A 16,845-nucleotide genomic window follows, 5' to 3' on the forward strand; every position below is an offset into this window, starting at 1 on the left:
GAGAGTTTATTTATGGTTAAATAAACCATATTTAACTAACTGCTACTTGAGTAGGAGGTGAATGTGGGTTTCTGGGGTCGTTGCTACTGAGAGGAGACAAAAGCTGTAGAGGGAACCTGTTGTGCTTCCTGGCTTGCTCGAGAAGCTCCATCTGCTGGGACTTGAGTTTGCTTGAAGCAGTGGATCTCGGTGCAGTCCCCTTCAGGCAGGTCTCCGGGATTGAGAGGTCCAGCAGAAGGGATTCCTCAGGCTGCCAGGAGTCCTCATGGACTGCTGGGGACAGAAGGTTTGCAGAAGCTGTGGAAGTTTGTCTCAGGGGGAAGGCAGCAGGGAGAGGGAGGGGACGCAGCCTGCTGTAGCTTTAAAGGCAGTACTGTGTAGGGATCCATTTGGAAGGACGTAGTTGACTAAAGGGATCCAAAGCTTGTTTTCCTCGAGTCTTTTTATTCTTCCTTATCTAATCCCTTTAGAGCCTAAGGTCAACCCCTTTTTGTACTGCAATAACACTGTAATATATGCTTGCACTAATTCTTCTGGTATACCAAGCATGCAAGACCAATTTAAAGCTTTTTTTTCAGAAGAAAAAGACTGTATTATTGTGTATATAGAAATACTGAGAGAGAATTTGAATTCTGTCTCCTGTATAAAAGCATGCATTGATTACCTGTATGTAGATCATGCTGTAAATGCTGCAGAGTACTGTAAAATCCTACACTTGAAACCACAATGAACAGGCAATGTCATCAAAAACAAATGAAACAGAAGCTGTGCAATGGATTTTGTGCCTTTTTTAAATCCATGTATGTTAATCCAGACAATCGGGAAAAAAAAGAAAAAAAAAAAAGAAAAAACGAACAAACAAAAAAAAGCTTGTATACTACCAAAACCTTATTAAAGAATCAAAGGCAGCATCTTGTTGATGGCTGGGTTTTTTATTTGCTTTATTTCTTCATTTTTCTACTTCATTTGCTCTGGAAAGGTGTCTCCTGCTCATCCTTGGGTAGGTGGGAGCCCTGCACAGGGAGTTGAGGAGATCTGGTAGAACAGTGAGAGTTCCATTATTGCTCACACGTGTGATCACTAAAAACTTGCAGTTAAGACACATCTGGGAACAGAAACAAAGTTATGTGACTGTTAGAGATGTGGTTTATGTGCTTGGGGAATGCCACAATGTGGTTTCAATTCAAGGCATGTGGAGGCTCTGGTACCTGTGGAAAGGGTGGTGGAAATTTCCCTCATGCAGAAGAATCGCAAGACTCCAGCTGCTCAAAGGCAGAGAGCAGTTTGTGCAGGCAGGTGATGGTCTGGAAGAAAGAGCCTGGGTAAGGCTGTGGTCTCCGACTTAGAGGGTTGTACAGTGTGTGAGTCCCCTTTCCTCCTGGGAATTCTGTGGAGGGTCAGGCAGGATTCTTCTGAGTCTGCCTTTGGCAAGGTCCAAAGCTCATCTTCTCCATGCTTCACAGTGTGTTTGTTTGCCCCTGAGATGCTGCTGGTGTGTGGCAGATGTGTGTGTCTGTCAGGCTCTGCAGAAGGATCCAGTGGTGCCATGGTTTATAGCATGGTCTGAAACAGAACAGTGCGTGGAAGAAGTGCATCATTTCCTGAATTTATGTGAGATAAATATTGTGAGGGGTTTTGGGGTTTTTTCCTGTTCCTGGTTGATTTTTGCTTACAAGAGATGGGAGAGAAAAAAATCCCAAATTTTAAACTAAAAGGGAACATTTATTAGGCTTATATGGGAAACTGTTCCCTTTGCCCACATCAGTGCAGAGCTGCTTGGGAGAGCAGGCTTTTCTGGAGGACACTGAGCCCACTCTGTACCATGTGCTGCATTAAGGGTGTAGAAATTCTGACAGAAAATAAACCCACTTGTTCTTGTCACAGACATCTTTTATGAAAAAGCCTTTCCTTTAGGATTTTTTCTCCTGAGAAGCTGAGAGGCCTCAAGAACAAAATGTAAACAATGATTATCTGCTGCTGTGGAATGCAACAGGTGCATCTGTGATTGGTCTCATGTGGTTGTTTCTAATTAATGGCCAATCACAGTCAGCTGGCTCAGACAGAGTCTGAGCCACAAGCCTTTGTTATCGTTCCTTCTTTTTCTATTCTTAGCTGGCCTTCTGATGAAATCCTTTCTTCTATTCTTTTAGTATAGTTTTAATATAATATATATCATAAAATAATAAATCAAGCCTTCTGAAACATGGAGTCAGATCCTCGTCTCTTCCCTCATCCTAAGACCCCTGTGAACATGATCACAACTCTCTAGGGTGATTCCTTTTCCTCCTCTTCCACCTCTTTCATTTCCATCCATACAGATCTTATGCATATCATTACCTGGCTTATCATTCATAATAATCCACAAAATCTAATAATTACAATAAAAACTAATACCAAAGATTGTGATAACCAGCAAGTGAAAAACCTAACACCCATGCAGGAGCTTGTTTAATGTCCATTTTCCATACTATATCCAAGATCTCTATTTGCTCTTGCTATATACTTCATATGATCTAGTTGCGCATAAAGATCCTTAGTTACATTTGATATGTGAATGGAGCAGGTGTCATCAGACAGGCTCACACATCCCCACACTGCATTTTCAGGCCATAATAAAAGTCTAATTTTAGTCTTTCTGTTTGGCAAAGCCATTTTTGATGTTGCCTGCAATTGTACCTTTGCTTCCTCCAGTGCCTCATGAGCTGCATTAGTCAGTGCTTTGATTTGTTCAGCAAGGTTATATAACATCATTTGATCTGGAATGCCATCAGCTGGGGTGTGAAAATAGCTTCCAGAGCCCATCCTACCACAAGTCCACTTGTCACAAATATCTCGTTGGTAAAGACAAGCTGGTGGAGAAGCCCCTTGTGCTGCTCACATGGCCAAGAGAGAGGACAAAGAAAAGAAAAACACAACACAGCAACTGAGCCTTTGCGATTACAGACCTCCCTCTCCCCCTAAAAAGCAACCAGTGGGGAACAGGGACAAAACCAAAAAACAGGAAAGTACCATTTCTGATTGTCCAAAACCAAAAGTCAGTGCTGCTGGGTTGTCTGCTCTACACCAGCCAACAGAGGCTCTCCATCAGCAGTGGTGGCTGGAACTGGGGCAGTGGCTGGAGCTTGTGGAGAGAGAAGGGGCTCTGCCTTTCTGGGCAGCAGCAGTGAAAAGATCCAAGGAAAACATCCTCCCCAGCTCCAGAAATAGGGATTACTTCCAGCAAGAGCAGCCAGAATGGTGTAAGAAAATTCTCTAAAGCCTGGAGAAAAAGGGACAGTGATAATCTTGGGAAGATTGGCATAGGAAAGATACAGAGTGCAAAGCACTTTTTTTTGATTACCCAGGACACACATATTACCATTGACTCCCTTTTGATTCATCCACACACACAGCTGTTGTAAGAGGCTGCTTCCTCCAAAGGTGACAAAGTGTCAATAATCCCAGTGTGTGTTGGCATCACTATCCCTCTGCAGACCATATTCCATCACTGCTGAGCCTTTTGGTGTGCCCCAGAAGTGTGTGCGAGCTCTGAACAAATGATGTCAGGCCTGGTGTCACTGTTAGTCAAAAAAGACAATGCAAGACTGCATTGTGACACTCCCCACACCCTTGGAATATGCATTCCTCATGGTATATTGGTAAACATGTCCTGTGGATGATGATAAATCATAGAAATCATTTCCCTGTTAGTCACAAATATTAACAGTGGCTCAGGGATGTTGCAGCTCCATGTGGTTGTATTGTTCTTGTGCCACTTCAAACCACATTTTCCTTAGTGAAATTTGTGTGGTTTTTTTCACATGATCTCCCAAGTTTTGGTCAAATCCACAGTTAATATTTCCCAAGAAGTGGTGAGCTGGGAGACTGAGGGAGATGAACACACAGGGCTTTGAGGAATATTGTGTGTCCATCCAAAAGCTTGGATTAACTGCAGCATAAGATTTGAAGTGAGACCTGAACTTCCATCTAGTAACTCAATCTCTTGAAGCATTTGTCAGGACCATTAGCTTGGGGATATTATGGAATGTGAAATATCCATCAGATTTCTTCCTCTTTGGACCAGTATTGAACCATCATGGCTGTGAAACATGAGCCATTGCCACTCTCAATTTCCAGTGGAAAGGGGAATGTGCTGAACCATTCTTTCATAATTCCACTGATACCTCTCAGAGAGACAGATAGACAGACCACTATAGGTTCCTGAGCAGTGCCTGCAGGTGACACTGTGCCCTCATGAACTACATCTGGGAGGTGGGAAGGTCACCTCATGATCACACTCTGTCCTCTCTTTATCTGTTCTGCCTGTTTCATGGGGAGACCAGCCCTTTTCAAGATCAGAGCACCTCATTTTGGTGGCACTGAAAGAGTGAGAGCCCAACTCCAGTGGTGTCTCCACCCCTCCTGGCCCCTTTTGCCATAGATTACAATGAGGCCCATGCCCACTGAGTCCCCATTCCATGTGAATAAGGTCAGTTGGGTGTATGGAGGTGTTGGAACAATCTCAGTTCACTTACTAGCAGTTCTAATACATTCATGTGCACTTCCATCATTCCCATGATTTTCCTTTCCTCAGTAGTTCATAAAGAGATCAAGCACTAATGAAAAGAAAACATGGTCAAGGAGGGGAGTTATGAAAAGCATGTCCTTCACATCTAGGGCAGTCAGCCAGGTATGAGCAGACCCCGTGGCAGTGTCACAATCTCAACAATGTTTGGAACTGCAGCAGTGGAAGTTGCAGTGTTAGCAAAAAACTGTTGACAATCCATGATGAAATACCACTGTTGGTTTGTTTACTGGCCATAAGGCAAGTGGTGCCTCTTTTTTCCAAATCTGTCTCTACCCAGTCCTCATGAGTGCAACTGTTGGTAGGGGGCATCCCTTTACATCCATGAACTTGGGAGAGGGCAGTGGTATTGATGTTTTTAATAGGTTGGTAAGTTTTGCAGACCCTGAACTATCCCACACTCTTTCAGATTTTATTTCTATCTCTGGCAACCCAGTTGCCTTCTGTTAAGAAACTCTGCAGGGTTCTACCTGGCAGTTTCTAGGTTTGACTAGAAAGTAGGTAGAGTCCTAAAATATTTGTTTGGGCAACACTCACAAGCACTTCAACCTTAGTGAATAATCTAAGACAAGTTTTATTTAGGGACAGTATTAAAGAGGTGAAACATGCAGACTTTGTGGTAAACACATGCTCAGACCCATGTAATGCCACAGGCATTCCTGGACAAGTGACCAACAAGTCAAGAGAGAGTCACGAGTGGAAATCTGAGGTCAAACAAGCAGGAAAATGTGGCTGCCTTAGCTCATGGTTCCTGCTCACAGGAGAGTGAACCTGACAGAGGGCTGCCAGGATGACCAGGAACTAGAAACATCTGACATGAGGAGAGGCTGAGAGATCTGGGTCTGTTCTTCCTTAAAACCAGGATTGGTTGTGGCATCCTTTTTCTTCATTGAATTGCCTGATGGAGGGAGATTCCATACTCTTCTCAGAGGTGCACAGTGGAAGGATGAGATGTCATGGACGAAAGTTTCATGAAAGGAAGGTTAGATATAGGAATTAGACCCTAAACCCCTCAACTTTTTCACCATGAAGAGCCTCAAACTCTAGAAGAGGGTCCCAAAGAGGTTGTGAGATTTCCATCCTTGAAGTACTAAAAACTCAGCTGGATATGGCCCAGCAAAGGGCAGTAAGTGCCTCTTACCAATCCAAGTTCCACGTCTGCCGTCCTGATACAAAAGGTAGAGTGGATCAGTGAAGGCCCAAACCAGGCTAATACAGAGCCATCTTCAGGGCCAGGCTTCAGCTTCAATGAAAGAAGAGAAGCAGCTTTGGATTGCAGTGGTATTGCCAAAACCAGCCTGTGTTTTAATTTATAAGATATAAAAATAAATATTAACCGGATAACAACTCACCACCATGCAGAACAGCTTGGTGCTGCCCACCAACCTATTTGAAATATCTCTGTTGTACAGGAGCATAAAAATAGTACACTTTTCAGCACCATTTTTAATTGTGCCATTGGACTGAAAAGCCACTGAGGGCTTTTTCTCCCCTTTTTGTAGAGACAAAAAGATCCATTCCCACGGCCAGGTGAATGTGGTAGCTGTGAGCAGCTCTGGAGCTCACATGGTTAAGTGGGTGCATGTTTATTGTGTAGCCTAAATATCCTCTGGCAGTGTCAAATGCCACTGGAAAATGCAGATGTTTGGAGCCCTGCTGTTCATGGTCAGGACTTTTCAAGGGTAACATGTGATGCATTATTGACCAGTTGATTTTATGGAGAGGTTACAGTTTGCCAGCCCTAACAGAAGTGTGCTGTAAATGATTTGGTTTAAAATCCATTCTGCAGAGCGGTGCTGATGGGATTTTCATTTGCAACTGATTGTTAATTAGGTCATGCTTGACAGGCATTTCCTATTTATTTTGGCCTTGTTTGGTCAAGTGTGTGCATGTGTGTGTGAGCTCCTGTTTTTCTGTAGGATCATTTGCAATCATTTCACAGCCTGCTACTGCCACAGGCTGGAGGAACAGTGCCCCCACCACCACCTGTCCTGTGTGCCCTTCACTTCTCCTGCTTGAACACCCCAGGGCCTGATGATGACACTTTGTGTGCCAGCTTTCATGACTGGCTGATGATTTCAGTGGAAGCAGAAGCCTGCAGGAGACAGAATGAGGAGTTGCTACAGGAATGTGGGAGCAGAAGGGGGGGATGAATGCTGCACCAAGGGAGCACAGTAGCACTACAAGTGTTACTGCCCCAGGGGCAGTGGTGGATGCTGATGGAAAGTGATCAGGAAATTTTTCTAGCTCAGAGGTGCCCCTTCAGTTCACTGGGCATAAAAGCGAGTTGCTAAGTAGTTCCAGTAAGGAAGGAGTGACTATGTAAATACTGAAATAAATACATAAACACTGAAGAAGATTGGGAAATGTGAAAAAACCCTGAGGAATTGCTTGAAAATGGTTCTTTTATGTCTGGGTTAAAGACTGCTGACAAAGGAACTTCTTTGGCATGTTTTGTTTCCTTCATTGATAAGTACCTGTGAATCTCTCTAAGGTTTGTATGAATCAAATGATGGAGTGATGACTGCTCAGGCATGTATTTTGGAACCATGAGATGGATTAGATGCTTTCCATGGATTCTTCCTGCTGCTGTTGGTCCTGATGTGTTCTGTGTCAATGCTGCTGTTTGAATGCTAACTCACCCTCTCCTTTTGTCACACTTGTCTTCCTGCAGGCATACATGCTGAAGTCATTTGAAATAAATGGCCTGCCCAAGGCGGTCCCTTTAAGTTTGCCTTACCAAGACTTCAGAAAAGATATGTGCAACTACTGGGAAAAGCCTAAGTTATCCCAGCGGATAAAGAAAGTTGATTTTTCAAATATTGTCTTGACTGCTCCTTGCAAACCTCTGGAACCTTATCTGGAAATGAATGGAAAAGAGGAGGAGGAGGAGGAGGAAGAAGAGGAGGAAGACTATGAGGAGGAGGAAGATGAGCAGGATGAGGGGGAGGAGGAGGAGGAGGGCAATGAGATTGACATGCACAGTGATTCCAGCAGCGACCTGAGTCAGAAGAGCACGGAGCGCAGCCAGGAGTGCGCGCCGTCCACGCTCCTGGCTGATGACCAGAAGGGCTCCAAGGGTCGGGCATCCACCGCTGATGGGGACCTGGAGCTGGAGGAAGGCTCAAAAACATTAGTGCTGTTTTCACCAGGTGATCTGAAGAAGTCTCCAGTGGCTGCAGAGTTACCTCCAGAAGTCGATCTGGGCACTCTTGCTGCACTGACACCTCAGAGTGAGCGGCCGCAGCCCATGGGGAGCCAGCTGGATGTGTCTGAGCCAGGGACCCTGTCCTCAGTCCTCAAATCAGAACCAAAGCCCCCCGTGGCAGTGGCTACAGCCTCCTCCCCGTTCACCAAAGTGGAGCGCACGTTTGTTCACATCGCTGAGAAGACCCACCTGAACGTGATGTCCTCCAGTGGGCAGCTGATGCGGCACGAGGAGCACGGCCCCCTGGGGCAGTTTGAGGAGGTCATCATCGAGGAGGAGCTGGAGGACAACCTGGTGCTGGTGGAGAACGGCAGCATTCACTCCGGGCTGGAAGGGGCAGAGACAGAGAGCTGCGTGCTGTCGGCCAACCATGTGGAAACCACCTCAGAGACCGTGGGGGAGCAGCCGGCCCTTCCCAACGGCGTGCCAAAGCTTCCCGAGGAAAAGCCAGAGCCCTCTGGCAAAGCGGTGCTCTCACTGGACTTGGAAGAGCCTGCCAAGGTGGCTACAAGGGAGCCTGGCCTGGAGAAGGCAGCACCAGTGACAGAGCACCTGAAGCGAGCAGAGACCATCCTGGAGACGCCACAGCCGGGCCCCAGGAGGCCGCAGGGCTCGCGGTACAGGAGCCGGATACCCATTTTGTTCTCTGAGGAGGACACTGGCTCAGACCTTTCAACTTCACTCTCAGCCAAAGAAAGGCTTTATAAGAGGGCAAAGCAACCCGACCTGGCTCGCCTGGTGATGGAGAAGAGGCAGAGCCGCCTCCTGCGGCTGGCCTCAGGGGCCTCCTCCTCGGCCTCCTCCAGCGACGAGCGGCGCCGGGCCTCTGAAACCCTGTCAGCCACCGGCTCCGAGGAGGACACCCACGACTCCGATGACTCCATCCCACGGAAGGGAGAGAGGAAGGCTGCGCTGCTGGGGAGGGAAGAGAGAGCCATAAGCACAAGGAGCAGAATTCCTCGTCCCATCGTGCCGGTGAAAACGCCGCTGGAGGTGGCGAGGCCGGAGAGCTCCATGGCTGCTACAGTGGCAGGGCTGGGCAGCTCCCCACAGGATGCAGCCGCTGCCTGCAGGTAAGGCCAAAATGGTGAGAAATGCAAAGAGCTGGGCTTGTTGAGGAGACACAGCCAGGGCTTTGCTCACCTCCCATGACTTCATCCTTTACTCAGCTTGAATGCATAGTCCATCCTTGTTTCCTACAGTCATTTCAGCCCACATGTCTGTGAAATACTCACCTCTCTGTCTTCTTTTTTTAAAGCCTCTCTTTGCGTTGTCCTGGCTTTGAGACCTTTCCTTTTACAAGCCCTTTCACTTGGTCTGATAATAGCAGATGCCCCTGGTGTTGAGCTCTCCATTTGGCAGCACGGCCATGACTCTGCAGGGAGACCTGGCCTCCTGGCCTGACTATTGTGATTAGAGCTGCACGGGCAGCGAGGCTGCCAGCTGGGATTGCCTCTGTTGGTTTATCTTCCATCACAGTTACCATCAGAGGCCAACTGGTGCAGTCTAACTCATGCCCACATTCCCAAATTGTATGTCCTGCCTTTGAAGAGGTTGCTGCATCCATTCTGCAGGTTAAGAGAAGTCCCACATACCATGCCTGCATGTGGACTCAGAGAATGCTGGAGCATCAAGGCAAACACTTAGCAGTTAACTACACTGAGTTACAGGATGGTGTTCAAACTGGTGCCCCATCTTGTTCACAGCATAGCTTCTCCCATCCTGGTGCTGGAGACTCCTTGTAATTGCCTGGCAACATTCATGCCAGTCCTGCCAGGAGCCCAAGAATCCCTTGCAAAATTCCCCTTCATCCTCCCTCTTCTCGCTCTTTTCTCCTCTACAGGCTTCAGACACAGAGACCAGCTGGAAGTGTCCCGTCCGAGGGCCGAACAACCCAGGTACAAAGCCGGCTTCCTTCGTCACCGAGCTCCAGCTCCCTTCCTGCACGGAGCAGCTCGCAGAGGCCCAGTGGTGCATCCCCCCGGAGCCCCGTCCTTCCTTCCAGGAACCCCAGTACATCCCCCAGAAGCCAGCTGCTGCCTCGGAGGGAAAGTCCTTCTCCCTGCCGGCAGCACAAACCAGGGACTGCTCCTCAGCGCGTTCCTCCTTCCCCCCGACCTCAGCCCTCAGCTCAGGCCCCGGCGCCTACAGGAGATTCCCTGTCGTCTCCTGGCGTGGCCAAAAAACGACAAAGAGGAAAAACCCAGACTCAAAGTCCAGCAACCAAAGGAAAGCAGGTGTCCCTGGAAAGTAAGGCAGCTGCCAGATAATGACCTTCCTCTGCGAGCCCAGCAGACTGGGTAACTTCTGCATATAGTATACACTTGAGATGCTGCAGCACAGCCTTCCATGCTGGACCCACGAGTGTATAGCAGTAGCTGTACTTGAATGCTTCACTCACTCTCACCCCACACTGCAATCAGCTCCCAGGGGCCTGGCAGCCTCTGAGCCACGGAGCCTTTCCAAGGGAGACCCCCCAGCTCGCAGCTTGCTAACGCACAGCACCCAGCCTGCCCAGTGCCTGACCTGCCTCCCTCCCCAGGGATCCTCCTCCATGTTAGCAATACCAGTCCTCAACACTGAGTCCAGCTGTGGAAGGAGGAGCAGAGGTGACAAGAGCAAGGCCTGCTAAAAGAGGAAGGCTCCCGTCCTTCAGGCAGCTCCTTCCTTTCTCCTTGCTGGGGAAACACCAGCCTTGGTCTCTGCCATCTCCCTGAGTGCTGGCTCGCCTCCCACCACCTGTGTTAGCAAGGGATTGCCACTAGCTTATTCAAGAGGGTTGGATGCATCCTTGTGTGCTGAGATTAGAGGAGGGGTAAGGAGGGGAGGGCTCTACTCACCTTTCCAGAGGTGCCTCTACAGTTGGGAACTGGGAGACAGGCAGGTCTTGCTGGATGCTCCCGCCTGCCCCAGTGTGTCCCACAGAGGAGGCTGTCTGGCATTGCTTCTCAGACACTGCTGCTGTTTCAGCACATGCCTGTGTGGTGGGTGCTTAGGTGGAAGTAGGGATGTGTTGGCAGCTTGCTGGGAAATCAGAGCTCTTGCTAATTAATGTAGAAGGGAGCACTCTGCAGCCACATCTGTCACAAATACCAAACTGTGATCTGTGGACATCACATCCCCCAGCAAGGGTGGTTCCTCTCAGCCTGGGCGTGGTTGGTGCCACACAGACCTGCAGTGCACCGAACACAGCTCCATTGTGAGGATGTGGATAGTCACTGGATGCCTTTAGCCTGGGTGCCCCCTGCACCTGAATTCCTTGTGGTTTGTTGTCACGCTCGTGGTGTTTGTGAATTTTGGCACTGTGGTTGAAAGTTCCCCTACACGGCAGGGTGGGAAATTATTATCCTGTAGTGTACCCAAAACCTGCTGCTTTGCAATGAGAGGTTTGCTGGCATGCCATGGCCATGTGCATTTCCATCTGAGGGGACAGTGGGCTGAGGGGCAGAGGTGGGGTTTGGATCTTTTCCTTGGTGCTCACCTCTGCCATGCATTGAGGATGAACAATGTAAAAGCAAGGGCTATGCTCTTCAAGTAATATTATCTGAGCATCAGCTAACGCTCAGCTAGAGCTAAATCAACCAACTGTTTAGCCCCCAGACTAATTAGGAAGGCTTGAAAGTGAAAGCAAGGAGGGCTGGTTCCTGTCTGATCTTGATGAGATCTTGAAGTAGATAAAATTCTCCCCACACCTCACAGAAGAAAACACTCCAGACCCAAATGCTTTGTGCTTCACACCATTGTCATGCCTAAAAGAGGCACTGCATGAGACAGAACAAAAATACAGCTGCTCTGTACACCTATTCCTGCAGTTGCAACTACCTGCAAATTTACTGTTTGCAGACAACAAAGCTTGACAGAGAAATCTGAACAGTAATGACTGTGATTCATTTGAACATGAATTGAAACAGTCACACACTGATGGCCAGCAAGTTCAAGGAATCCTGAAGCTGCTCATATCTCCTGGAAAGGAGTATGAGAGCTGTGACAGGGTGTCAGGGAGAAACTCCTGGCACACCTGAACAGGGAAATGTGTAGAAACAGGAGACAGGAATTACCCCTTCATGTGACAGTCTCAGTGTTGCCAGCACTAAGAATTCATTTCACCCTGCTCAAAATGTTTTCCATTGATTTCCAAACATGCCCTCATCTTTGTAGAGCAGCACTGGAAGCTCAGAGGAGCTCAGGCTGTGGTCTGATGGACTGAGCTGATGTTGCCATCAAAAGCAACATCCCTCCAAGTTCCAGCTGTTTAGTTGCACAGTTCCACCACATTTACAGTGCAGCAGCTATTTGATAAATGGCTGGAAAGGCTGATCCAGCACAACACAACCTGCTCTGATTCCCCAGTTTATTTTTCATCTGGTTCATTTCATCACTCTGGTTCACCATTTGGCCCCACAACAGAAGAAGGACACACAGAGACTGTGACCACTTCTTCTAGTGACACTAAAACTTTCTCTGAGTTTGAAGTGTGGGTCAGAATAGAACCTAAGTATGCACTGCAGGTTTAGAAACTAGAAAACAGAATAAACTCAAAGACAGATTCTTTCCAGAAATATAAATCATAATGGGACTCCTATTAATTTATTGAAGGTCTATTAATTTTAGAGTGCTCAGATGGTAAGACTTGGTTGTGTAGCTTTTACCAGTTGGTCCATCCATGTCTTAATGCACATGCCAAAAATGACATTGAAAGAGCTTGGAAAGAGAACTACAGGATTATTAACAGGGTTAGCAAACCCGCCTCATCATGGGAAGCCAATAAAGCACAATCAGCGTATTTGTTCAGGAAAAAGCTTAAGGGACAATTTTTGTGGCCCAATGTCAGAAAGGAAGCTCCAGGGCAGACACAAGGCTGGGTTGGACAGGGCATCCTGGTCTAGTGGAAGGTGTCCTTGCTCATAGCAAGGGGCTGAAACTGGATGATCTTTAAGGTCCCTTCCAACCCAAACCATTCTATGGTTCTGTGGTTCTGTGGGCTTCCTCTGGCACATGAAAGCAGGGAAGTCAGAAGAGCCAAGAACAGCAGACAAAGAAATTGAGCAGGCTTTTAATTGTGAAGCAACCATCCAGTGAAGTCTTTCACAGACTATGGGGACTTCTTAAATAAAAGGTTTCTGTGAAACTGAGCTGTCTTCTAAGAGGTCTATCTACCATGACCCCACCACAAGAAGCAGGCAGGATTCTGGTGGCACCAAGGTATCATCATCTCCCTCTGTGGTGCAGCAGATTCCTGGTCCCACCAGGACACATGCCAAAGCTGGGATATACTGGAGAGCCACCTGGCAGGTCCCACAGGTTTTCAGAAAGCGCAGCTGGACATCAGGAACAGGTCTATGCTGAACTGAGCAGGAGTAATAGATGTGAATGGCTCCAAACCCACTGGTTTATTATGCTTTTTTGCCCCTGAAATTTTTGCTCAGACAATTTTTTTAATAATATTTTTTCTTTGGTTCTAATCTGGTTGCAAGAAAATTAAAAATATAAGTAAATACATAATCCATGTTACAGAAATTAAAGAAAAGTTTACATTGAAAGGAACCCTTGGAAATCACCTTGTCCAATTTTCTATTGAAAATGAGACCCTGGATTAGATTATGTAGGGCTGTGTCAAGATGAGCCTTCAGTGTCTCCAGCAAGGAAGATTCCACCACTTCCATGATTTAGTGAATCAAAGAATGGTTGAGGCAAGATGGGACTTCTGGAGGTCATCAGCAAAGCTGTTCACAGTGTTGTCTGACAGGGCTGGGCTGAAGGTGCAGCTGGGTCTGTAGAGATCTGAGACCAGCATGGGTCATCTCTCCTCGTGGTTGTGCTGCCAGACTCCTGCACAGCCCTGCTTCCCAGCTGTCCCTGGCATGAAGGGCAGCAGGAAAGTGCATGGTGTGCCCCAGGCCACGTCCTCCTGAATGGGGGTGCTCCCATCTAGGGGAGCAGCACACACAGAATTTCCTCTGGGTCCTCTCTTCTCCTGCTGCCCTGTGGGAAAGTTGGAAGGGCACCCACCAAAGCTGGAGCAAACAGAGGAGAACATGTCTGGGGGCAGGAAGGGATGAGGCCTGTGATGTTAGGGAGAGGTCAGGTGGCTGAGGAATGCCAGAGGATCTAGTGTGGCCTCACAGGCCATGGTGGGCTGCCCCATCCCGGACAGGTGGGAGAGGCAACGCCCTGTTGCTCTCTGCTGTGAGTCTGGTGCAAGCTCTGCCAAGCTCGAGGGCACAGGGGGCTGCTCCAGCACTGCTGGGCTGTGTGGCTGTGTCCTTGCAGGTGATTTTGCCCATGTGTGTGTTTTGGGGGAACTCCTGGGACAGGCCAGCACTGTTCCTTTATCAGTGTGAGTAGGGAGAGACACGTCTTGCTTATCTGTGTTGGGACCACAAGAGTCTTTGGGGCTGCCCTGAGCCCTCACTCTGCAGGGCCTTGCCCACAGCTGAGATCCCCCTGGCTGCTGAGAAGGAGCCAGTGGCTGCTGCCTGGCCAGGAGCTGCCTGCAAGGAAGCATGGATACAGGGGGATGTGCCAGTGGGGAATCTGAAAGGCAGCTCTCAGCACTAACCAGTGTGGCAATGGATTGTATGAGCAGAGGGAGGAAAGGACAGATGGCACCAGACAGACTGATACTGTGGAGAGGCTCAAACACACGGATGGATGGAGCTGCTTATCTGATTTGTCTGGTTAGCAGCACAGGCACTTCTGTTTGCCTTGGTGCAAAAGGTGTTTTGGTAGCAAATATCTCTGTTGTTGTGCTTGGAAGCAGTGAGAGGCAGGAGACTTTGCTTGCCCTTTTTTAAGTAAAGAATATTATAATATATATATATATATATATTATTACAACAATATAAGTAGTGACCATTATATATAGTGACTAAAGGTTTAAAAGGGTCCTGCTGCCTTCAGAGAAGTCTCACCTGTGACTTCAGATGTGTGCAGGGCTGACTGCTGTGTGCAGTGAGTGTGCATGGGGGAACAGGATACCACTGTACCAAAGTGATGTCAGCTGTGAGGCTGCACCTGCCTGAGCACAAACCAGGGCTGAACCACGCCAGCCTGGGTGGCTGACAGCTGTCCTGCCTGCCACCAAAACTGCAACAGCTGCTGGACAGACACACAGCTCTGTGGGGCATGGAGCAGGGTCTGGAGCATCACTGCTCACGTGGCTGCTCCTGGCTAACACGAGCACTGAGAGTTTGGTGGTGAAACGTGTTGATCCAAAGCAGGTTGTGTTGGGGCAAGAAAATCTGTCACGTTTCTCCTTTCCCACACAGAGGTGTTTTCTCACTGTAGATCCTCTGTATGAAGATGATCACTGATAGCCTGGGCAGCTCCAGTAGCATCCCTCAGGGGTCCCTCAGCACACTGCTTTTCTCTCTGTACAGTTTATTGACCCACAGCTATTCCATGTGCACTGACACCAATGCCCACCTAAGGCCTTGTCCCACACATCACTCACCTGCAGTAAAATTAATCCTGTGAACACAGCAAAAGTCCCATTGTGGACATCATGAGTTTGGTATCAAATGAGTTTCTTCTGGCTGAACTGAAACATGGCCGTGCTCCAGCAGAGCTGGGCTGGTTTGACAAAGCCCACAGGCACCACCTGAGAGTTTGCAATTTTGGTTCCATCTGTTTGCCAGCTAGTCCTGCACCTCCCCAGGAGGAGGAGAGCTTGGGCTGCTGTTCAGGGCCTTTCCTCGTGTGGCATGTGCCTGTGACTGGGCTGCTGGGTGGGCTCAGTGTGTGCAGAACCCCAGTGGCTGTGCAGGAGCTGCTTCCCAAGGGGCTGGGACTGTGCTGGCAGTGGCAGCTGAGCCAGCTGATGTTCAGACCTCCATGAGCACTGGGGTTGGGAGTTTTGCAAGGCCAGGGAATAGCTCTGCCTGCAGGCTGGGGTGAGCTGTGATCCCCAGTGCAGCCAGAATCCCAGGAAATGACAGTGATTTATACACCATCACTCTCCTGTCACTTCATTCCTAATGTAGCTCCTGCAGCAAATCTTGCCTTCAAAGTAACTGTGTGTTCCTTCCAGGTCAGTCCTTTTTTGCCTGGAGGGTTGAAGCCCTCCTGGATTTTGCTGAGCCTGAGGCAGACTTGGCCATCAACCTGTGCAACCCATACAGGCCATGCTGGGTCACAAGGAGGAACATTATCCCTTTTATTTCTGGAGCTGCAAATGGCTGGAAAGCAGGTTCAAAGGGAACACTGATGCCCTCTGTGCTGAAAGGAGGAAGGGAGCTACCAAAGCAAATCCAGAGCTGGGTTCCTTGTAGGGACCAAGATAATAATTTCTCCTGCTCTTAGCTCCTGAAGCAGAGGGGCCTCAGGGGTGAGAGCTGGGCTTTGATGAAGACCCTGCAGGACTGGTGCCAGCTCGGTGCTCCTCAGGGGCTGCTCTGCCTCTGCCTGGGCCCGTGTTGCCCTGCCTGGAGCTCAGGGACCTCTGGCACAGGTTTCTACAGGAGGCTGGGGCTGATGTTGTCCTGCCTGGAGCTCAGGGAGCTCTGGCACAGGTTCCTGCAGGAGGCTGGGGCTGATGTTGTCCTGCCTGGAGCTCAGGGAGCTCTGGCACAGGTTCCTGCAGGAGGCTGGGGCTGATGTTGTCCTGCCTGGAGCTCAGGGAGCTCTGGCACAGGTTCCTGCAGGAGGCTGGGGCTGATGTTGTCCTGCCTGGAGCTCAGGGAGCTCTGCACAGGTTCCTGCAGGAGGCTGGGGCTGATGTTGCCCTGCCTGGAGCTCAGGGAGCTCTGGCACAGGTTCCTGCAGGAGGCTGGGGCTGATGTTGCCCTGCCTGGAGCTCAGGGAGCTCTGCACAGGTTCCTGCAGGAGGCTGGGGCTGATGTTGCCCTGCCTGGAGCTCAGGGAGCTCTGGCACAGGTTCCTGCAGGAGGCTGGGGCTGATGTTGCCCTGCCTGGAGCTCAGGGAGCTCTGCACAGGTTCCTGCAGGAGGCTGGGGCTGATGTTGCCCTGCCTGGAGCTCAGGGAGCTCTGCACAGGTTCCTGCAGGAGGCTGGGGCTGATGTTTCCTCGGGAGCGCGCGGCACAGGCTCGGGACCGTCCCTGCGGAGGGTGGGA

At 49.1% G+C, this 16,845-nt stretch overlaps 1 protein-coding gene across 3 annotated transcripts in view; it reads left to right on the plus strand.

The window, feature by feature from the left end:
* TTBK1 (tau tubulin kinase 1) overlaps positions 1–16,255 on the plus strand; it is a 100,457-nt gene extending 84,202 nt beyond the window's left edge. For all 3 annotated transcript variants that reach the window (XM_054290517.1, XM_054290516.1, XM_054290518.1), the window contains 2 exons: positions 7,239–8,845; positions 9,616–16,255. In XM_054290517.1, the coding sequence (XP_054146492.1) occupies positions 7,239–8,845; positions 9,616–10,042 (2,034 nt within the window). In that variant the 3' untranslated portion in view covers positions 10,043–16,255. The remainder of the gene's footprint in view (positions 1–7,238; positions 8,846–9,615) is intronic.
* Positions 16,256–16,845: the final 590 nt, after the last annotated feature.

This window comes from Melozone crissalis, unplaced genomic scaffold, assembly GCF_028551555.1.
Source record: "Melozone crissalis strain CALT ecotype California unplaced genomic scaffold, PUWL_Pcris_2 ptg000081l_1, whole genome shotgun sequence".
NCBI classification, from domain to species: domain Eukaryota; kingdom Metazoa; phylum Chordata; class Aves; order Passeriformes; family Passerellidae; genus Melozone; species Melozone crissalis.